This window comes from Felis catus, chromosome D1 (genome assembly GCF_018350175.1).
Source record: "Felis catus isolate Fca126 chromosome D1, F.catus_Fca126_mat1.0, whole genome shotgun sequence".
Taxonomy (NCBI): Eukaryota; Metazoa; Chordata; class Mammalia; order Carnivora; family Felidae; genus Felis; species Felis catus.
The window spans coordinates 109,073,367-109,093,785 of NC_058377.1; the positions used below are offsets into that span (position 1 = coordinate 109,073,367).

The following is a 20,419-nucleotide window of genomic DNA, read 5'->3' on the forward strand; positions in this document are numbered from 1 at the left end:
AACGAACTACAAGCCCCAGAAGGCATCGCGCGGCGATGATGGGGCGTGAGCTAGGAGACACACCCTCGGGTTTACGCCTGCGCAGCGGGGGTGAGTTGGGAAAAGCAAGGAGACTACAAGTTCCGAGAAGCAACGCAGCAAGACCCAAGTCGGGAATGTTTGCGCCTGCGCGTCGCGGGCGGGGCCTGTGGGGCGGAGCGGCCACCATCTTGGAACGGGAGGCGGAGCAGAGCTGACTGGGAGCGACCGAGCGGGCCACCGCCGCCGCCATGAACCCCGAATAGTGAGTGAGCCCCGCCCGCGCCGTCCGGCGCAGCCTCGATCCCGAGTACGGGGCTGTACGCTTACCGGGGTTGTCCGGCCTGGGTCAGGACTGCGCGGCGCCCCCACATCCGGGTCCCTCTTCCGCTGACCCCCCCCCCCCACATCCGGGTCCTGCCCCTCCCCCCGGGGGCCCCCGGACCCCGGCTCGGCACCCCGAGTTCTTGCACCCGGCGCCCAGACGCTGCGACCCCGAGGGGCACTACTTGGAGTCCGATGCACCGGCCCCTACCAGGCCTTATCGGTCAGGTGACCCTGCAGCCTCGGTCTCTCCCGGCCTCAGTTTCCCCACCTGCTGCTTGAGAGAGTGGCGGTCTGGGTGCTGACGACTGTCCCGGCGTTTTGGAGCGGGTCCAGACTCGGGCGCCCTTTAGGTCAGACAGTCAGCCTTTCTGTTCTTCCCGTTCTCCCGGAATCCTGTTTCAGGGGCTGGTCAGGCGCGGGAAGCCTCGAGGCACCGCGCTGGGTCGCTCTCCCGTGGGTCCTCCCCTCCGGGACCGCCGCTTTGCCCCTTGCCTGGGTCTGGCCGTCCTGCCGCTCCTGGAGGCCAGTCCCTTCCCGCCCTCTCCTCACCTTTGCGCAGGCCCCCAGCGCCATCGTCACACCCCTTCCCTTCCCCGTCTCGCTGCCGGTGAAGTTTAGATGAATGTGGCATTTGTTTCTCCCTTCCAGTGGGATTCTCTGTACCTCAGACTCTCCTCACTTCTTGGTCACTCCCCCTGCGGGTAGGTGGCCCACATCTCTGTCCCGGACTTCTCATTGACAGATTTCCCCAAGTGTCAGTTACCTTCTTCCTCTTCCGCCACTTCCTTTTTCTCCTCCAGATCCAGGCCTCAGATTTCCTTGGGGAAGGGTGAAGCTCTGAGCTGGCTTATCAGGGACACAGAAGGGAACCAGCAGGCTCTCACAGAGACTTTGGAGTCTGAACCTGGTTTCCAGTCTTAAAGTTAACAGCTGTGTAACTTAGGGCAAGTCCCACTTCCCTCTTCTGACCTCTGGGTTTCCTCATTAGTTGGGAATAACACCGTCCGCTTCACAGGGCTGTTGTGAGGCTTAAACGAGACGATGTGTCTGAAGTGTTCCGCCCAGGGCCAGGCACGCTTAGGAACTCAGTGCGGTTTAACTGCCCCCGTTGCCACTTGTTGGCCACCTCTTCTTACCAGGCCCCTTACATAGAGGTTCACTTAAGTTCTAGGCTGGGCCCTAGCTTCCACTTCTGGGGCCTCCCCTGCCAAGCCACGTGGGCCCCAGGGGAGTGTGGGGGATTCCCTAGATGGTCCCTACTGGCCGCCAGACCATGCAGCCTGTCAGGAGTCAGGATAGGATGTCCAGCTTTTTCCCCTTAATGACTGTGATCCTTGGCAAGTCATGTTTCTCTCCGTGCCTCAGTTTCCTTCCCTGTAAGGTGGGAATTTAGACAGTCCTTTGGGCCAGCTGTAATATGGGCGGTGGTCCGCCCTCCCCTGCCCAGGACTTGTGGGAGGATCTTGTGAGCACCTTAATACTCTAAGCCAAGGCAAGCCTCACGGCATGGGAGAGTGTCGTAGTCGTGACTGCAGGATGGCGGGGCGGGTGGGCTCTTTGCCCTCCTTCACGTCTTCCCATCCTTTCTTGCCAGTGACTACCTGTTTAAGCTGCTTCTGATTGGTGATTCGGGCGTGGGCAAGTCGTGCCTGCTTCTGCGGTTTGCTGTGAGTAAGAAGCCTCCCGTACCGTCCATCTGGGGTCCTGGCTGGTGGCAGGAGGGAGAGGGGACAGCCCAGAGCCCAGTAGTTGCAAGACCTTAGACCCCAAGGATGAAAGACACAGGGCTGGCAGGTTGGGGTGCTGAGAGTGGGGGCTTGGCAGTTACAAGCTCAGCTGGGGGCAGAGACCTGGAGGGAGGTTTTCCAGATGGGCCCTGGCCCTGTTCACCCAGGCCATTTCACTGGTCCCCGCTTTTCCAGGATGACACATACACAGAGAGCTACATCAGCACTATCGGGGTGGACTTCAAGATCCGAACCATTGAGCTGGATGGCAAAACCATCAAACTTCAGATTGTGAGTGTTGCTCTTCCCAGTCCCTGGTGCAGGGGCAGCCGCCTTGGGACGGGGTTCTCGGCACGTAGCCCAGAGCTGACCTGTCCTTCCCTTCTCTCCTACTTTCTTTCAGTGGGACACAGCTGGTCAGGAGCGGTTCCGGACCATCACTTCCAGCTACTACCGGGGGGCTCATGGCATCATTGTGGTGTACGATGTCACCGACCAGGTAGGTACTCCTGGGGCCACATTCCCGGCTTTGCCTCCTCAGTTTTGGATCTTTGTTCCCTTTTTTTTTTTTTTTTTTTTTCCCCAAAGGTCTTATTTTTTTAAGTAATCTCCACACCCAATTTGGGGGTCAAATTCACAACCCCGAGATCAACAGTCGCATGTTCTGACTGAACCAGTCAGGTGCCCCCGGTCTTTGGTTCTTGTTTCTTTTTACTCTTCCCATCCTCTCTTCCGGATGCTGCCTGGAAAAGAGACTGTGCTCGGACTCATTTCACAAGGAGGGAAGCAGCCGCAGAAGTGCATCCTCCTGAGGCCCTGCTGCAGGGTGTTGCAGAACCAGGCCTCACAACTCTTGGCCAAACTTGCCACCTTATTCTAGAGTCGGGGCACCTGTGTTTTGTAGGGGTTTGGTCAGCTGATCAGCTGCCTTGCTGGGCCCATGGCTTCCTGTGTGAAGATCCTGTGGAGAAGCGATCGGAGGGCTTTAGACAAGGAGGTGGGGGAGCCCTGCACTCGGGGCACGTTGTGAGCCAAGGTAGAAGCCCAGTATCTGCTGTGGCAGCATTAGTCATGTGTCACTGGCAGCAGTGGTGGCATTAGAACCTGAAACAGTCCCACCATACCTTATAGTTTTTAGAGAACCTGCCACAGCCTCATGACACTCTAAAGGAGTCTGCATCGGGTTCCCACTTTACAGATGAGGAAACGGGTCAGAATGGTGAGGAGACTTGCCTGGGGCCAAGTGACAGACAGACAGAAAACCCGATTCTGCCGCCTTTGTTCTTTCACCCAAACCTTGTTGCTTAGTGGGGGGCCTGGTCCTGGGTACATGGAGATGCTCATATCAGCCCTGGGCCTGGAGGAGTTCCCGCTCTGAAGGGCAGCTGGGCCCTTGGGCTCACTGGGAACTCATGATGTCTTTTGGACAACAGGCTGTGGGTGAACTGTGCTCTACTCAGACAGAGGTCGCCAAGGACCTCTAGCTGCCAAGTCCCATGACCTCATTTCAGTTCTTGCCCTGATTGACCTTTCATGGCTTTTACCTTCATTCTCTTCCCTCTCCTTGGAAAGTTTACTATCTCCAGCTCCCCTACCTTTTGCTGCATTAGGTTCTCTTTTGAGTGAATTTTTACAGGTTTGCTCTGTACTACCACCTCCTGCCCCCATCCTCATCTTGTGTTTCTTGACTCTCCCTGCATGGGTCTGGCCGCTTTGTGGTTTGGTTCCTGTCTTATGTTCTGTGAGTCCTGTGCAAACGGCTATCACTGTGGGTCTTTTCTTCTGTGTTCTACCTTGCTGGCACTTTGTCCAGTGAACTGAGTGCTGGGGTCCCTGTTTTCTGGCTGAGATACGCTTAGGGAGGTGTTAGGTAACTTGCCCATGGTCTCATAGCCAGAAAGGGCAAAGCCAGTGTTTGAACCAGGGTTCTTGGCCTCCAAGCCAACCTTTTCCTTCCCCTAGCCAACCTCTCAGCTCCGGATCATCTTCAGAACTCAGTGTATCCAGCACGGCCCTCACTGTCTCTCCCCGTGCTATCTCCCACAACCCCATCTTTGTAACAGAGTTCCTGTTGGTCTGACCAGAAAACTCTTCCTTCCCCCAGTTCTCTTCTCTGTCTTCTTTCTCAGGTCCATTCCCTTGTAATAATAGCAGTGATGAGGATAATAGCAGCTCCTGCTAATTAAGCACTTGTCATGAGACAGGCCTGCATTCGTTATCTCATGTTCACAACAGCCCCATCGGGAGATACTGTTTTATAGAAGTGAGGAAGTTGAAGCTCAGAGAGGTCAGGTGACAAATCTAGGGTCTCACAGTAAGTATTTGGCAGAGCTGGGGACTTAACCCAGGATGGTCTTGACTCTGAATCCTGCACTCTTCCTTGCCTCACTCCTTGGCTCAGGGCGCACATTTCTTCCCTAGAATATTCCAGCCACCTCCCAGTTGGTCTCCATCTTCTCACCAGGCTGAACTGGCCTCTACACTCCTACCTGGACTGTCTTCCCAGAACACAGGTGTGCTTCTGCTGCTCCCTTCCTGAGAAAACTCTCGTGGGCTCCTGGTTGTCTAGATTCAGCCAAGCTAAGACCTTCCATCTTCTGGCCTGCCTCCTTTCCCCTTCCTTCTGTGCCCAGGGCCTGTAGCCAGCAGCCTTCAGCTTCCCCCTGCTCTCCAAAGGCACTGCGCCCCCTCACCCCCCTACCCCATTCCTTGACCTGGTGTGTGTCATCTCCTCCCCTCGCACCTTTCCCATTCCTCCACTTGCTTCCACACAAGGCCAGTTTGTACCTTCGGACGTAGGTCAGCTGCAGTCTCTCTGGGCAGAAGCAGTCCCAGGGCTGCAGCGGCTCCTGCCTTCCATCCCTACAGCGCTCCTCACCCTGTCTTGCCATCGTGTGTGTCCTGCTCTAGTCCTCCACTGTCTCCTGAGTGCCTTAGGGTAGGACCTAGGTATGTGTCCCATCCTTGTCCGCAGGGCCCCAGCCTAGGACACGCAGGAGGTGTAAGTTCAAATCCAGTGGGATAGCCCCCCACGTTCTGATTCCTAAGAGGGGAAAGTGGCTCTGGCTCACGCATGTTCCTGAAAGATCTGTCTTTGTCTGTGAGCCAGGGGTAGGGGGAAGGGAGTGGCCAGCTGTTGGGAAGGCTGGTCTGAGTGAGGAGGCTGTTGGTGCCAGAAGCAGAATGCATGTCTGGCCTTGTTCCCGGGTATGTGTCTCTCTCAATAGGCCAGGGTCTCCTCTGCGAGGACCCTCCACCTACCATTGGGCTGTGAGACTTCAGACCTTACAGGGATTTTAAGGCCACCGTGGGAACTTTGCTAACCTGTTCCCCTCCATTTCCGTCTCCTCTCTGGTCTCTCTCTTGTTATTTGCTCCCTGCGGGTTTTCAACCTTTTCTGTGTCTCCGGGAGAGACCAACAGCATGCAGCAGAGCTGGCTGGCCCTTAGGCCTGGGCTGTTTTATGTACTGGGGCTGTTAGCAGATAGCTGGTGCCAGGCTTGGCTTTGGGGGGTCTCAGACGGAGGGCATCAGAGAGGACACCTAAACCTGGAGGAGAAAGCTTCTTCTGTCTGGTTCCCTGAGCTCTCAGGGCTCCTGCCTCTCTCAGGAGCCCAGGGAAGCCCCCTTTAACAGCCCTGGTTCTCCTGGCCTTGGGTGGGGATGGGAGTTGAGAGCAAAATAACTTCTGATTCTGGCTCCTCTAGGAATCCTACGCCAATGTGAAGCAGTGGCTACAGGAAATTGACCGCTATGCCAGTGAGAACGTCAATAAGCTCCTGGTGGGCAACAAGAGCGACCTCACCACCAAGAAAGTGGTGGACAACACCACAGCCAAGGTGAGCGGGGCCTGGGTCAGGCCGCCCAGGATGGGCTGGTGTCTGCTGCCTCTCACCCCTCCTTCCCCTCCTCTTCTCTCTTCTCCCCTTGTCAGGAGTTTGCAGACTCTCTGGGCATCCCCTTCCTGGAGACGAGTGCCAAGAACGCTACCAATGTCGAGCAGGCATTCATGACCATGGCTGCTGAGATCAAAAAGCGGATGGGGCCTGGGGCAGCCTCAGGGGGTGAGCGGCCCAACCTCAAGATTGACAGCACCCCCGTGAAGCCGGCTGGTGGTGGCTGTTGCTAGGAGGGGCACATGGGTGGGACAGGAGGGGGCACCTTCTCCAGATGATGCCCCTGGAGGGGACAGGAGGTGCCTCCCTGTCCTGGGGCATTTGAGTCTGTGGCTTTGGGGTGTCCTGGGCTCCCCATCTCCCTCTGGCCCATCTGCCTGCTGCCCTGAGCCCCGGTTTTGTCAAGGCCCCCAAGGGAGGACACCCAGGACCTTTGGCTGGGGTGGGGATGTGGGCTTGCTCTGCTGCTGCCTCTAGGTAACTTTAAAAGGTACCCCACCACACACCTTTCTTTGGGATGAGGGCTCCTCTGTTCCCCTCCCTTGCCCCCCATGTATGCTGCAGTGGGTTTCTCTCCTTACCCTTTTTCCTTCCCACCCCACCCCACCCCCCCTTCCCCAAGAGCTGAGAGCCTCCCTGGCCGCTGCAGTCCCTGTCAGCAGTCAGCACCCAGGGCCAGGAATGGGACCAGGGGATCCAGGACCCAGGATCCAGGGCCCTGGGCTGGACCTCAGGAAGGGCATGGGGGCCACAGGGGCCCAGCAGCCCACCCTTTCCTCCCTGCCTCCCCTCCCCGCCCCTTCCACACTTCACAGCTCGAGCCGTCCAGCTGCGGTGGGGTCTGAGCACATCTAGAGCAGGTGGGCGGGCAGCCATGCTGGGCCTGTGTCTTGAGCCCAGAGGGAGCCTGCTCCTGCCACCCCCTGCCCTGCCAGAGCCAGGCCCATGTGCTGCCTGCCCACCGTGCCCCTTTGTCCCCAAGGCAGGCAGAGGCGGAAGGCCCACCGTGCCAGAGGCCGGGCGCCAGCCTTAACCCTCACTCTGCCAGCACCTCCCTGTCCCCGAGGCAGCACATCTGGCTTATTCTCCCCCTTCTGTTCTTGGAAACCTATGAGGGCAGGTCCTCATACCCTGGTGCTGCTTCTCCTCTGGGGAATGTGGGTGCAAACCCAGGGTTGAGGGCCTCCCCATTCCCGCCCCCTCCCCACCCCCCCCCCACCGGGATCCTAGCCCCCTGCCCTCTGGCACAGCTTCTTCCTGCAGAAAAACAAACCTTTGGTCTCTACCTGAGAAGCCATGTCCCTTGTGCTGTCTCTCGCCTGTCCCATCTGTGCCCTGCCCTCCAGCTTGTATTTAAGTCCCTGGGGTGCCCCCCACTCCCAGGTTCCCCTCTGGTGTCATGTCAGGCATTTTGCAAGGAAAAGCCACTTGGGGAAAGACAGAAAGGACAAAAAATAAATAAATTTCCACTGGCCCTCCGGTGAGCCGAGGGTTTTTGCAAGGAAGTTGTGGTGGTTGAGTGTGGTCTGTGGCGGGAGCTGTCTTGGGGTGGGGAAATGGAGCTGGGGCCCTGGGCTTGGCTGGCAGTACAGGGGTCCTGGCTTGGGCTGTGTGTCCTGGGGTTGCTATCGAAAGCCCTTGACCCACTTCCTAAAGCCAGGAGGGCTGCCTGCTTTTGCTTCTGTGGTGTGTCCCTACGGGCCCAGCACGGTTCCGGCTGCAAGGGAGGCAGGCGGACATCGGCGAGTACCTGGTGAGCCGCCGCCAACACCCACACAGGCGCACATCCATCCATGCTGTGAGGTTGGGCCGCAGATGTGCCCCATCATGCCTGGCCCGCATCCCCTTCAGCCCGTCTCCCAGCTTTGCCCTGGATTCAAGCCAGGTGTCCCCCCTGCCCCCCAACAGTGCCAAGTTCCTCCCACTTACGACCTCTTAGCCTGGCCTCCCGGCCAAAGTACAAAACACGTATGTGAGGGTAGGGGTGTGTGTGTGTGCTCGTCCGAGTGGACCGAGCTCGTTGTGTGACGCGGGGGGCGGGGGCGGGCACTTGCCAGAGATGTGCGTCCGTGCCTACGTGTCCCTGAGGTTGGGGCGGGGAGGTGGCTCCCGGGCCGGGCTGTGCAAGCGGAGGGGCGCGCGGAGACCCAGCCCCGCCCGAGGCCGCTAGCACGGCGGCCCCGCCCCCGGCTCCGCCCCGCCGGCTTCGCGGGCTGGAGAGCGAGGGAGCCGCGGGCGAGGGATCGCAGGATGAGCGATCGGGGCCCGGGCAGCCGGCAGCGGACGCGCCCCCAGAGCCCACCGGCCCGCGCCCCGCGCGCCCCACGGCCCCGCGGCCCCGGTCCCGGCCGCGCCGCCCGCGTCCCCCGAGGCCTGCGGGCCATGCCCGGCCGGCCCTAAACGCGGACCGGGGGGCGTCCCCTTGCGCCCGGGCCCCGCGCTGGCGCCCCCCGGGCCGCCGCCCGGCGCGGGGGCCATGGCGTTCACCTTCGCCGCGTTCTGCTACATGCTCACCCTGGTGCTGTGCGCCTCCCTCATCTTCTTTGTCATCTGGCACGTAAGGCCGGGCTGGGGCTGGGGGCGGGGTGGGGGGCCGGGGGCGCACAGAGCGGGAGGGTCCGGGAGGATGGGCTCAGGGCCTGGGGAAACTTGGAGCCTCGTCTCCTCTATCCCCCTCTGGTCGGCTTCTGTTCGCCCCCATGAACACCCCCTCCCGTCGTCGGCTTCCTTCCCGGAGCCCCCTTCCTCCGCCGCCCCCGCCTGTCTGTGGGTATGTCAGTTGGTCTCTGACCCCCTTCCCCTGCCTCATGCCGTCTTGGGGAGTGGGGCAGAATTCTGGGATTCTTGCTCCCTTCTCTCCTACCCCCGAATCCAGTCGCCCCCGTTTGTCTGTCGGGCAGTTTGTCTGTCTGCTTGCCCCCCCTTTGTGGGTTTTTCCAGCCAGGAGTGATGGAGCCGGTTGCCATGGCAACTGCATCTGTTTACAGGACCCACAGATCGCAGAGCCTGTTAACCCTTTCCCTCTCACTCCCCTCCCTGACCCGGCTGCGATGGGCTCTAAGCGGCCCCAGAGACCTAGTCCCCACCACCAGCTCCCCTCGGGCTTCCCTGCCCCCTCCTTTACCGGCTCCCTCTCAGCAGGTTTCCTCCCCACTTCTCCTTTTCCCCTCCTCTTCCTGCCCACTTTCCCCTTTGTCTAGCGTGTCCCCTTCGGTCTGTCTCTCACTCTGGTGTGGCTTCACACCTGATCTTTCAGAATGTCCATTTCTCATCCTTTATCCTAATCACCTCCCCTTAGAGAGAGTCCCTCTCCCTCATTCTGTCTGGGGCCCTCTCCTCAGCAGCCCTCTCTGCCTGGCTGCCTTCCTCTCACCAAGAACGATCACTCAGCCTCCAGCTCATTGCTTGGGGCCCTTGACCACCCTCCCTCCTCCAGTCCTCGGAGGTTTTGGCCCCCACCCCGATCCCCTCAGTGAGGACTGCCCGTCTCGGTCAGCGCTGGCCCGTCCATCTCGGCATCCTCTGCTCCCATGACCAAGACATATCTTCCCCATCTCCATCCTCTCTAGGGGGATTCCCTCACCCTCTCCAGTCTCCCCCCCCCCCCATATCCCCTTCTTTCCTTCCTATCGCTTCCTCCTCACACCTCACCTGCTTCCTTCCTGGTCTCCCCACTTCCTCTCTCTTTTCCTGGGACCTGCTGCCTGGCCCCGGATCCTCCCTGGCCCTTGACCAAGCTCTCCCTTCACAATCCCCCTTGCCCTGCAGCTGCCTGTCTCCTTGACATCAGGATTCTGTGGACTCTGCACCCTTCCTGTGTGAGGAGTGAGGCCCTACAGGCACTTTACAACATGCACCACCCCCCATCTCCAGCCTTAAGCCTGGCTTTGTGCCTCTCTCTCTCTCTCATTCTGTGGGTCTCTTAGTTGCTTTTTCTTATCTTCCTCTTTCTCTGCCTCCATACCACACCCCCCCCCCCCCTTCCATCTCGATCTCTCCTATCTCATTCCAGGGCAGTGGACAATCCTATGTGTGGTCTGGGGACAGGAGGGCTGGGGTCCTGTAGACTGGAAGAAATTGAGGGTCGCAGGCTGGGAACACAGAGCCAAACAGCTCCTGGGAGAAAGTTTCCTGGAATTCAAGAAGCCCCTTTCCACACCCCTGCCCACCCAGAGGCCTCCCGCAGACCCTCTGGTGGTCCCTATCCTTAGGGACCACTCGGAGCAGCCCTCCATTCAACACACCTGTGTCAATAGGAAGCATTGAGACAACCAGGCTCTAGGTAGCTGTGGGGGAGTCAAGGATGAATAAGACTCAGGCTTTGCCCTTGTGGGGCTCCTAGGCTGGGGGAAAGGGCTCAACAAATATTTATTGAGCACCTATTATGTGTCAAGCACTGTGTTCACTTAACTATTTAATTGGGTGGTCTTAGCAAGTCACCCATGCTGAGTCTGTTTGTTTCCTTGTGGGCAAAATGGGTTTGTCGTATATACATCATAGTGCCCAGAACATGTCCTACTAAGGGAGTTGGGGGATGGGCATAGGAGGTGTCGTCCTGAATCCAAATTGGTAAGAACTAGAAACTTCCAGGGCAGGACCCCAGATCCCACCCCAGACCCTGACCCAGTCCCCACTGGTTGCTAGGCATCCCTGATGGTGACTGACGTGTGTCAGCTGTCATCGTGGGGGATTGTTTGTTCCAGGGGGCTGAGTCAGCGCCAGGCAGCCTGGGGGGTGGGAGGCATGACACCCGCTGCCTGCTGGTGGTGCCAGCTCTGGGGCAGACAGACGGCACCCTTCCGCTCCCTGCTGGACCCCGTTGCTGTGTCTGGCGGGCAGGTGGCTGCCCAGAGTTCATGGGGAGAGGGGTGCTGCTCCAGATGGCCCAGCTCCCTCCAGGAAGCCCATGTTCTCTCCCTCCAAGCCGTCTGGGGTCTGAGATGCTTGGGGGTGTGGGCCCTGTGCGTGCCTCGTCCTAGGGCTGGTGCTGAGAGGAGGGGATCTCAGAAGGCTTTTCTTCCAGACCTCTTCCCATGCTAGCTGCACCCCCCCACCCCCCACCCCCCCCCACCCAGGTCTGTCCCATCATCCCCTCAAACACCTGTTCCTCCCAGGAGTTCCCCATCCCAATGAGGACACTGCCATCTACCAGATGCCCGAACACCCAAAGGCAACTTGGGCCCCTCTGCCTCCACTCCGCTGCCATTCAAGCCCTCTGGAGTCTGGCTTCTAAATAGCTCTGGAATCCGTCCACACCTCTCCACCCTCACTGCCATTCTCCTCACTCAGATCACTATCAACGTGAGTCCTCCCCCCACCCACCCCCAACAGTTCTCTGGCCTGGCCTAAGCAGTTAAGAATTTTAACTCTGGAGTCTGGGTTAGAATCCATTCTTACCCACTGACTAGCTATGTGTAGCCTTGGACAAGTCACTTAACCAGTCTCAGTTTCTTTATCTGCAGAATGGATATGGCAGTACCTACGTCATCAGGTTGTTGCAAGCATTAAATGAGTTAGTAAACATGAAGCTGCTGGCATAGAGTAAGCGTCATGTGTGTCTTGGTGGGACTGTTAGCCAGTGTGTACCTCCTGCTTCATCTATCCTAAAACATTAGCCTGACCGCCCTCCTCTGCTGCTTTATACCCCTCAATGGCTCCCATTACTTTTAGAATGAAAGTCCAAACATCTGGCCTGAGCTTACAGCATCTGCAGCCCATCTCTCACATTCCCATCTTCCTTCCCACTTTTCACTCTGGCCCCATGAAATCTGCAGCTTCCTGAATGTTCCTTAGTCTTTCAACCTTCTGCCTTTGTACCTGCTGTCCCTGGTGTTTGGACTCCCTTCCCCCATTTGTTCACCGAACACCCACTCCGAGTCCAGCCTGACCACCCCACCCCACCCCACCCCCCCACCCCCATCGCTTCTAACGCTGGACCAAGCACCCCAGTAGTCCTGATCACCCTGGAATATAGTTCACAGTCCTCCCAAGCATATGAGGTCCTCTCAAGCAAGGGCTGTGCCCCAGGCTTCTGGGGCCCCAGTGGTCAGCACGGGGCAGATTAAGACACCATCTCTTGGAATGTTTTGGGTGGAGGCATCGTGAACATGGCATTAGCACACTTGGGCATTACCACACTAGGACTCCATTCCAGACTGTTGTGTGACCTTGAGCCAGGCCCTGCCCTTCCCTCAGCCTCAGTTTCTCCACCTGTGCAGCAAGCTTCCATCTGGTCCAGTCCCCATGTGTGAATTCCTATCCCACAGAAGGGTGGGTGGGGGACTCATAAACTGTTGCCCCTGCCCTGACGGGCACGCGCCCCTCTCCCAGATCATAGCCTTTGACGAGCTGCGGACCGACTTCAAGAACCCCATCGATCAGGGGAACCCAGCGCGGGCAGTAAGTGATACATGTGCTGTGCTGAGGTGTGTCCGTCCGTCTGTCTTTCCATCTGTCGCAGGCGAAGGGGGGTGGGTGGGGAACGGGAAGAAGGGGGTGTGAGGGGGGGACCGGCGGCTGTGCCCCTTCCTGTCTGTCCCCGCCCCCAGCAAACACCTGGCGCGGGCTCAGGGCTCGGGTTCCTCCTGGCGGAGCGGCCGTTGCCAGGCTCTGGGCCGTTGCCGTGGAGACGCGGGTGAAGGTCCCTCCATGGCGACGGTTGCCATGGGGACGGCGCGGCTGCTGTCCTGCCGCAAGCTGCTCTGGCGCCCCCTGGCGGCCACGTGCAGGTCGGCCGGGGACGTGGGGACGTGGGGACGTAGGGACGGCGGTGGGGGGGGGGGGGGGCACCCCGGGGGGGGGGCCCTATTGCCCGCTCCTCCGCCTCCCCCATGGCGGCCTTTTCCTCCCCCTACAGCGCGAGCGTTTAAAAAACATCGAACGCATCTGCTGCCTCCTGAGGAAGGTCAGTGTCAGGGCTGGTAGCAGGAGGCTTCTAGCCCAGCTCAGCCCTACTCTCCTGTGACCCGCACCAGGGCCTTACCCCTCTGGGACCTGCTTGATCAGCTCTGCCACCGGGAGGGAGTGGGAGGCTAGAGACCCCTTTAATCCCGAGGTCACGGTGGGGAAGGGGGCACCTCCCGAATCCCAGCTCCCCTCTGTGCCCTTGAAGCTGGGGTCTGTCCTGGCACCGGGCAGCTGACCTCTCATCCTCCCTCCCCAGCTGGTGGTCCCAGAATACTCCATCCACGGCCTCTTCTGTCTGATGTTTCTGTGTGCAGCAGAGTGGGTGACCCTGGGCCTCAACATCCCCCTCCTCTTCTACCACCTCTGGAGGTGAGGACCTCAACATCCCCCTCCTCTCCCACCTCTGGAAACTGTCCTGGTGGGGCGTGGGGGAGTGAGGTGGAGAAGCAGGGGCAAGATGGGGGTGGACGCTTTGATGGTGGGCGCTCAGGCCCCTCCTTCACCCCAGGTACTTCCATCGTCCTGCGGATGGCTCCGAGGTCATGTATGATGCGGTCTCCATCATGAATGCTGACATCCTCAACTACTGCCAGAAGGAGTCCTGGTGCAAACTCGCCTTCTACCTGCTCTCCTTCTTCTATTACCTGTACAGGTGAGGAGGCCCTGCTCATGGCAGTCAGAAGTCAGGGAAGGGATGCTCTAGGTCCCATGCTTCCAATCCTAGGGGTGGTTGGGCCCCAAGTTTCTGCCTTTTTCCCTTGAGGACCGAGGGCAGCCCAGGGTATGATGGGGGGGTGGCCAGTAGCTGGGCCTACTCAGGATTTGGCTCATTGCCTCATCTCCCCACAGTATGGTTTATACGTTGGTGAGTTTCTAAGGGGGAAGCCGGCCAGGGAGCAAGCCCAGAATGGACCGGACGCCTGTGCACCCCCAGCCCTGCCCCTCGGCCGCAGAGGCCTCAGCCCCAGGGAGGGAGGGGGCACTGGTGCCCCCAGCCTCCTCTCCACGCCCCCCCCAAACTGCTGCTGCGGGGACCTCCCGCCTTCAGAGCCCCCTCCCCTTGGACTAGGGCTGGGCAGAGCTCTAAATAGGGGCAGGGGCTCCTCTGCCAGCCTGTAGGCATGGCAGTCAGTCTTGGAAGGGGTGGAACCTCCAGCCTTGTCCACTTCGGTGGGGGGGGGGATGGACACGGGCCCTGCCAAGGGGCAGGGCTTGACCCTGGAAGTTCTAGGCCACCCCCCTCCACCCCCACCCTGAGGCTCCCCCTGCAGGTGGGGGGGTACCCACACCGGGAATGAGCAGGCTCAGCAGGGGGGCAGCCCCACCCCTAGTCTGCCCTCTCCCCTCCCCCAGGCTCTCTCCCCAGATCTCCCCCTTCCCCATTCCCACTTGCCCCAACCCCAGCCTGTCCTGTCTCTTGGACCTATTTTCTATGTTGCCTGGAGGAGTCCGGCACCCCCTCCCCGGCCATTTGTGACAAAATATGAATAAACTACTGCAAACACGTGGGCCCCAGTTCTGCTCCTGAAAGGCTTGAAGAGGACATGGGGGCAAAGGGACTTATAGGGGACAGCCCTGAGCTAAATCCTCAGGACAGAGGCTCAAACCACTGGCCCATCGAACCCTCCAGGGACCCCCTCAGATGGATCAGAGAGGCCTTCGAGGTCTCCTTGGCAGCTGCTCCCTTCTGTCCTCACTTTCCTCGTCACGGCCAAACAGCTATTGCTGCTAAAACCCTTCCATCTGCCTTTCAAAGCAGTATCAAGACCACCAACTCCAGGAAGCCCTCCCCTGGGTCCCTAGAGCCTGATAAACCCTGGGCAATGGAGACCACCCCCCCCTCCCACCACCACCACCACCTCAGGCCCCAGGAACAAGGGTCAAATACAATCAAGGAAATCAAATCTTCAATGTATGGAAAAATCAGTGCCAGTGGGAGCCAAAGGTCACCGGACCAGGTGGAAGGTCAGCCAGTATATGATGAGGGGCTGGAAGGCTGCAGCTCCCAGAGTCAGGTAGAGCTGGAGACGCTGCCGGGGAGCTGGGCCCCCCATAGTGTCGGGGCCCAGGGCTGCTGTTCGCAAAGAGCGCACCTAGAAGAAAGGAGAGAACTGAAGCTGTGCCAGGATGGGGAGGCTCGGCCCCAGCTCCAACCCCGGGGGAAGAGGCGGGAGGGGCAGCCCCAGACTCACGATGAAGTACATGAGTGAAGACGAAGTCCAGGCCAGTGCCACATAGTAGCCATCGCTGCCGAAAAGCAGCCCTGTGAGCACACTGAGGATCATCCTGCAGGGGTGTGGGGTGTTGGGAGGGGTGGGGGGAGAGGAGAAAGAAGATGCTGGAGACCTTCCAAGGATCCAGGCCTGAGACCGGCCCCACCACCCAGCCTAGACCCTGACCACCACCTCTGGGGCCCTTTATCTCCAATCTATCCCCACAGGGTCCTAGACTCAAAATGAATCTAGCAGGCCTAGGACTCAGCCCTAGCACCTGGATCTGAGACATCCTTCACGACCCCAGCTCAAGGCCCTTCTCCCCTGTGTTCCCGGAGTGGCTCTCCATACATTCTTGATCTAACAACGGTACACAGTTTCCGAGACGAGTGCAGAAGAGTGCAGGGGTACTCACCCCACATATTTGTAGCCGCTGTAGGCTAGCAGGTGGAAGGTGCTCAGGTCACTGCGCACGGTGGCCAGGTAGACGCCCAGGAGCAGGGCTAGCACCTCCATCACGACCCACACCAGCGCCGTGCTTGCACACAGGCCCAGCACTTCTGGGGAGAACCTGTGGCCACGTAGGGGTGGGGGTGGGGGTGAGTTCAGACACCAGCCATCCTGTTTGGCAGGTTGAGCCTGAGGACATGGGGTGGGCTTAGGACCTGCCACAGGTCCCCTGGGGAGGTGAGGAGAGCAGTCAGGAGGGAAAGCTGGTAGGAACGGAGGAGGGCCTTGGCACTGACCTTTTCTGAATGCCCAGTGCCATCCCAGCCAACAGCACGTAGGTGATGAAGGCCATTGCTGCCAAGAGCCAGAGAGATGCCGTCAGCCTGTTTTCCTCAATCAGAACCCCCTAACTAGGTATTTGAGGCCATTTACACTCCCCACTCTCCCTATACTTCCTTCCCTGCATATCCCCTCATGCTCAGCCTCCATAGTCAGCTCCCCAATACCCTGCCTGCTCAGCTCTCTCTCCCTGTGTAAATGCTACCTGACCCTTCTCTCAGGACCACCAAGCTACCTCCTTCCCTATCCCTGTGCTAGGAAATTTACCAGCTTCCTGCTGTGACTCTAACTACACCACAGGCCAAGGCCATTGCTAATCCTAGATGAGCTGGCAGGGGCCAAACTGATCTCACACAAGACTATAGAACCAAAATACAGGCTTGACGACAACTCGGGCTGTTCCTGGAGTCCAGGCCATGAGGATGACTTCTCCTTACGTCTGGCCATTGGCACTGGCTATGGCTCTGGCCATCCTGCCAACATAGAGGGCTCCGGGTTTACCTCTGCTGTTTGCACAAAAGCTCAGAGCCAGTGGGAGCTGGGCTTTCACAGCAACTGTAACTCCTCAGCCCTGTTCCCTGCCCCCTGAAGCACCAGAACTGATGTGCCCACCAAAGGGCACAGGGTCTGGAGTCAGGAGCCAGCTCTATCACCTATAAGCTACGTGGCTTCAAAGAGATTCGAGTCTCTCTGATCCTTGGCTTCAACATGGAAAACAGAGATGGCAGGTCCTGCCTTACCAGGTGGCTCTGAGAGAAAATGGAATGAAGGATGGAAGAAGCTGTGGCCCTCCCAGAGCAACTGGGCTGACTGGCTGCCCTCACTAGCACTGGCTGCCCTAGCAACCCCTCTGAGGGCTGACCCGGGCACACTCACCCCTACTCTAGGGTACCCACCACGGGCTTCGCCTTGTACAGGCCCCGGGACAGAGAGGAGTCAAATGCAGAGTCTGCCAGCCGCTATACAACGTGGGCGGCCTGACCCCGTGCCATGTGCCAGGTGGACGGGCGGTTATGGGAGCCCAGAAGGGAGTGATCACTTCCTCAGAGGAGGAAATGTTGGAGCAGGACTTGGGGGGTAAGTAACAACAATGACAGTAATGATTTAAAGTGTGCTTCCTGCTGAGCACACATCACCTCACTGAAGCTCCACCGCAATCCTTTGTGGTAGAGACTGTTGTTATTCCTGGTTTCCGGAAGAATAAAAGTAGCCAGCCTGAGGTCCCATAGCTGGAAGTTGCAGGGCCAGGTCTAAACCCAGAGCTCCAGGCTGGAGAGGGACATGGTCCCAGTCAAGAGGCAAGAAGGTCTCCAAAGGGAACACCCTGAGGGCACTGAAGGCACAGCCAGGAAATTCCTCACTGGTCCCCCTACTCTCGCCTACCTGGCGTCTAGCAACCGCCACACACAAAAGCACCAAAAGCAGACGCTGAATCAACGCGTGAGCCTCTCTCTTCTCACTGGTGCCTCGAGGCACAGGTCCCCCCACAACTCCCAGCCCAGGTCAAAGAAGACTCACTGGGGATATAGAGGTCAGGGGCGTTGAGATCTTGCCGTGGTGGTAGAGGCGTGTCGCGACTGTACTGCACTTCCCAGTTCTGGCGGCAGCGGCGGCGGCCAGGTCAGGAGTACAAGATGAGAAGAGAAGAAAGGGCGTTGAGGTCTGGGGGCCAAACTCTGGGAAAGGATGAGGGAGGCACAGGGCCCCCGCCAGTTCACCTGGTAGGCAGCTCACCTGGTGTGTGTAGGGGAAGACCAGGAGCCCCAACTTCTTGGCCACATAGGCTGTGTCCACAGCAAAAAAATACTTGAGTTTGTTCACAGACACAAAACGGTGCAGCTGGGAGAGGAGAGAGGAGGCTGTGGGCAAGCTGCACACCAAACCTCAGGGTGCTCCAGGGTGTGCTCCTTCCCTGAGGGCTGCTGTGACAATTAGGTGGGATCCCGTGATGCCCCAGCCCTGGTCAGAAATCTTGCCACCCTTGCCCTGGGGGCAGGCCACACCTCCTTGTGCACCATGTCCTTCCCATGGGATGCGATGGAGCTGCCATAGGCCATAGCCACGTTGGCCATGGGGTCCCCAAGCAAGTGGTTGACATTGAAGGCCACGTCGGCTCCTGGGGCTGGGTATCCCCCTGGCTGGCTGGAGTAACCACCGCTTGTGTCATCGAAGAGGGGAGGGGGATCTGGAGCTGCCCGGGCCCTGTGCTTGGAGCCTGTGGGTTTGTAGGTACTAGAGTAGGTGACAGGAATACCAAGCATGAGCCCAAACCACCACCCCCTCCCCAGACTGCGCAGCCCTGTATGGGTCCTGGGGGCACCAAGCAATCAGTTAGTGAAATACATGCTGGATGGGGATAGGTAATCCAGAAAGAACTTTGAAGAAGGACCCTTTCCCAGAGGTGTTAAATGTAGGCAAAGAAAGAGCTAAGGCAGCACCTGGAAGTGGTTGCCCACCTGGGGGCTTCTGGGGGTCTTCTCAAGGGAAGTGATCTCTGAATTGAGCCTTGGGAGAGTGAGTAGAAGTTTACTAGGTGGAGAAGATAACTGGGAAGGCATCCCGCATAAACAAGCGTGGGAAAGAAGACAGCTGAGTACCCAAAGGCCCTGGGCAGTGGTGAGGGCCCCTACCAGGGTCATGACAGGTAAAGAAAGTTCTGGAGGCAGACTCCGTTTGTGCTGGTCTAGCATGGGCAATCCAGCTGTGCTGTCACCGCCCGATCTCGGGATTGGGCCGAGAGGGCGAAGTCCGGGACGCGTTGCTGAGTCGCGCAGGGCGAAAACCCGAAAGACACCCGCCGCCCTGGGGAGCGGTCACGGCTGCCCCTCTCCCTCGGGGTGAGAGGGCCGCGCCGCCGACCCTCCTCCGGCCGGTCGGGCCGCGTCCCACCCGCCCCGCGCCCCACGCACCGTGGGCTCCGTATCCCGAGTGATAAGCCATGGCCGCGATGCTGGCTCTCCCCAGGGGCCCGCTGCGCCGCCTCGTGGGTGAGAATACTAATAAGGCAGCAGCTCCGCACCCTGGGCACCGACTGAGGTTATGGAGAAGCCCGACACGTCCGCGAGCTCTTCGACCACAGCCGCCATGTCCGCAGCGTTATCCTCCGTCGCCTGCCATTGGCTCCTCGGCGGCGCCAACTCGCCCCTCCCTTCTCCCAATTGGCTGCTGGCGCGGCCTCGCTGAATTGGATTCGGCAGTAGTCAACTTCCGGGAGGAGGATAGGCGGAGCAATTCGAGGCACTCTCGGATTGGATGTTGCGTTTGCTAGTTTGTGCCCAGAACAGCCAATAGTTGGGTTAAAGTAAGAGGGTGTTGAGAATTATTTCCGCGCCTGCGCAGTGGGGCACTTGACGCTCGCCCTGCCACGACTACACCGGTTGGAGACCTGGAGGAGGCGGGAGTCCGGGAACCAAGTTTCGCTCGCCGGATGTACTCCAGGAGGGGATGGGTCGGTGGGGTTCTAGCAAGTCCCACCCCTCGGGGCTCCTGCCTCTCCCTCTCAATGCTCTCTTTCCTCTCCCGTCCTCCATACTCCCCCCAGCCCTGGAGCGGAGCCCAGGCAACCCGCGAGGTGTTAGTAGGAGGCCGCGCCGGGTAGTGACAGCGCGGCCAAGCGAGCCCCGGAAGCTGGCTCCTCCCCCCGCTCCCACCCCTCCTTCCCGCGCGGGTGCTGTCCGTTGTCCGGTGCTGAAATATCCCACAGCCACTGACGGCTATGCTGCAGACCCCGGGACCCTGCTGCTCTCGAGACACACGTACACACTACAAATATTGAAAATGCCAGAAGGTCTGAAGTCCCAGAGATTGGGTCTGAGCTCTTGATTGAGGGTCTGGGCTCTTGAGACACACGTACATTACAAATATTGAAAAATCCAGAAGGTCTGAAGTCCCAGAGATTGGATGGTATCGTTCGTTGGGACAGGATCCTGCACCAGTCCTGGCCCGTCAACTCTCCCGTGGTCCAGCCGATTTAGGGGGTGGAGGTGTGCTGATCCACCTCCTGAAGCTGCAGCTGATACTCCTGAGTCATTGCTGCCCTTGCCGCCCATCTTAAAGTGAAGCTGGGGTTTCCTTTCTCTCCGCCCAGTTTCTGACCACTCGCACCCTCCTCGGCAACAGTCTTCAGGGGCCTCTCTCACACACTTTCAGCCACCACTTTCTAGAGAGCAAAATCAGGTCCTCTGCGATCTGCCTCTAGTTAACTAGCCAGTGTCTGGTTACACCAGGTTACTCTCCTACTCTCTGAACACAACCCACGTGGTCTAATCGCAGTGTCTTTGCTCAAAAGTCCCCTCCACCTGGGATGCCCTTCCTCCTCATATCCATTTGTCGAAAGTCTAGTTATCCTTTAAGAATCAGTTTGACTTGTGTCTCAGAGAGACAAAGGGAACAGAGGAATGACCTGGCTGGGGGTTGAACCTGGAGGCCGAGTTCTAGGCTCCCTCTGGGAACACCACTTTGCCCTGTATGTAAATTCCATTAGGACAGGGCCTGTGTCTTTCTCCACTCCTACCCTTGTCTTCACAGTGCCAAGCGCAGTACT

The 20,419-nt window shown here is 59.0% G+C and overlaps 3 protein-coding genes and 2 long non-coding RNA genes across 6 annotated transcripts; 4 read left to right on the plus strand and 1 right to left on the minus strand.

The window, feature by feature from the left end:
- The first annotated feature begins 134 nt into the window (after positions 1–134).
- On the plus strand, positions 135–7,473 carry RAB1B (RAB1B, member RAS oncogene family). Its single transcript, XM_003993664.6, has 6 exons — positions 135–283; positions 1,940–2,012; positions 2,268–2,363; positions 2,476–2,571; positions 5,780–5,911; positions 6,007–7,473. The coding sequence occupies exons 1-6, from the start codon at positions 270–272 to the stop codon at positions 6,199–6,201; spliced, it is 606 nt and encodes a 201-aa protein (XP_003993713.1). The 5' UTR covers positions 135–269; the 3' UTR covers positions 6,202–7,473.
- On the plus strand, positions 363–1,289 carry LOC123380656. The gene is made up of 3 exons (XR_006586715.1): positions 363–695; positions 994–1,046; positions 1,146–1,289. It is a non-coding gene; the product is annotated as an uncharacterized LOC123380656 (long non-coding RNA).
- A 903-nt stretch (positions 7,474–8,376) lies between the features above and the next one.
- On the plus strand, positions 8,377–14,378 carry CNIH2 (cornichon family AMPA receptor auxiliary protein 2). The gene is made up of 6 exons (XM_023240082.2): positions 8,377–8,525; positions 12,299–12,367; positions 12,825–12,872; positions 13,131–13,243; positions 13,383–13,526; positions 13,724–14,378. Exons 1-6 carry the CDS (start codon positions 8,445–8,447, stop codon positions 13,749–13,751), a joined length of 483 nt encoding a protein of 160 aa, XP_023095850.1. The 5' UTR covers positions 8,377–8,444; the 3' UTR covers positions 13,752–14,378.
- Positions 9,567–11,876, plus strand: LOC123380654. The gene is made up of 3 exons (XR_006586713.1): positions 9,567–10,250; positions 11,083–11,269; positions 11,431–11,876. It is a non-coding gene; the product is annotated as an uncharacterized LOC123380654 (long non-coding RNA).
- A 386-nt stretch (positions 14,379–14,764) lies between the features above and the next one.
- On the minus strand, positions 14,765–19,015 carry YIF1A (Yip1 interacting factor homolog A, membrane trafficking protein). Of its 2 annotated transcripts, none has more exons than XM_045039575.1 (8): positions 18,786–19,015; positions 17,880–18,091; positions 17,611–17,715; positions 17,395–17,473; positions 15,834–15,891; positions 15,503–15,658; positions 15,067–15,160; positions 14,765–14,991 (listed from the first exon to the last, which is right to left on the minus strand). In XM_045039575.1, the coding sequence occupies exons 1-8, from the start codon at positions 18,814–18,816 to the stop codon at positions 14,968–14,970; spliced, it is 759 nt and encodes a 252-aa protein (XP_044895510.1). In that variant the 5' UTR covers positions 18,817–19,015; the 3' UTR covers positions 14,765–14,967. The 2 variants fall into 2 exon arrangements, with proteins under 2 accessions (XP_044895510.1, XP_003993715.1); XM_003993666.4 differs by having other exon boundaries at positions 14,765–14,967; positions 18,786–19,012.
- Between the last annotated feature and the right edge of the window lie 1,404 nt (positions 19,016–20,419).

What these genes read in the sequence shown, in the direction of transcription:
- CNIH2 (XM_023240082.2), top strand. Translation starts at nt 8,445, where the DNA reads ATGGCGTTCACCTTCGCCGCGTTCTGCTACATGCTCACCCTGGTGCTG. An exon ending in TCTGCTGCCTCCTGAGGAAG is followed by an intron (nt 12,873 to 13,130) that starts GTCAGTGTCAGG and finishes CTCCCTCCCCAG; the next exon opens with CTGGTGGTCCCAGAATACTC. An exon ending in TTCTTCTATTACCTGTACAG is followed by an intron (nt 13,527 to 13,723) that starts GTGAGGAGGCCC and finishes ATCTCCCCACAG; the next exon opens with TATGGTTTATACGTTGGTGA.
- YIF1A (XM_003993666.4), bottom strand. Translation starts at nt 18,816, where the DNA reads ATGGCTTATCACTCGGGATACGGAGCCCACG. An exon ending in CTCGGGATACGGAGCCCACG is followed by an intron (nt 18,092 to 18,785) that starts GTGCGTGGGGCG and finishes ACAAACCCACAG; the next exon opens with GCTCCAAGCACAGGGCCCGG. An exon ending in TCTTCCCCTACACACACCAG is followed by an intron (nt 17,474 to 17,610) that starts GTGAGCTGCCTA and finishes CGCTGCCGCCAG; the next exon opens with AACTGGGAAGTGCAGTACAG.
- RAB1B (XM_003993664.6), top strand. An exon ending in AAACCATCAAACTTCAGATT is followed by an intron (nt 2,364 to 2,475) that starts GTGAGTGTTGCT and finishes ACTTTCTTTCAG; the next exon opens with TGGGACACAGCTGGTCAGGA. An exon ending in TGTACGATGTCACCGACCAG is followed by an intron (nt 2,572 to 5,779) that starts GTAGGTACTCCT and finishes TGGCTCCTCTAG; the next exon opens with GAATCCTACGCCAATGTGAA.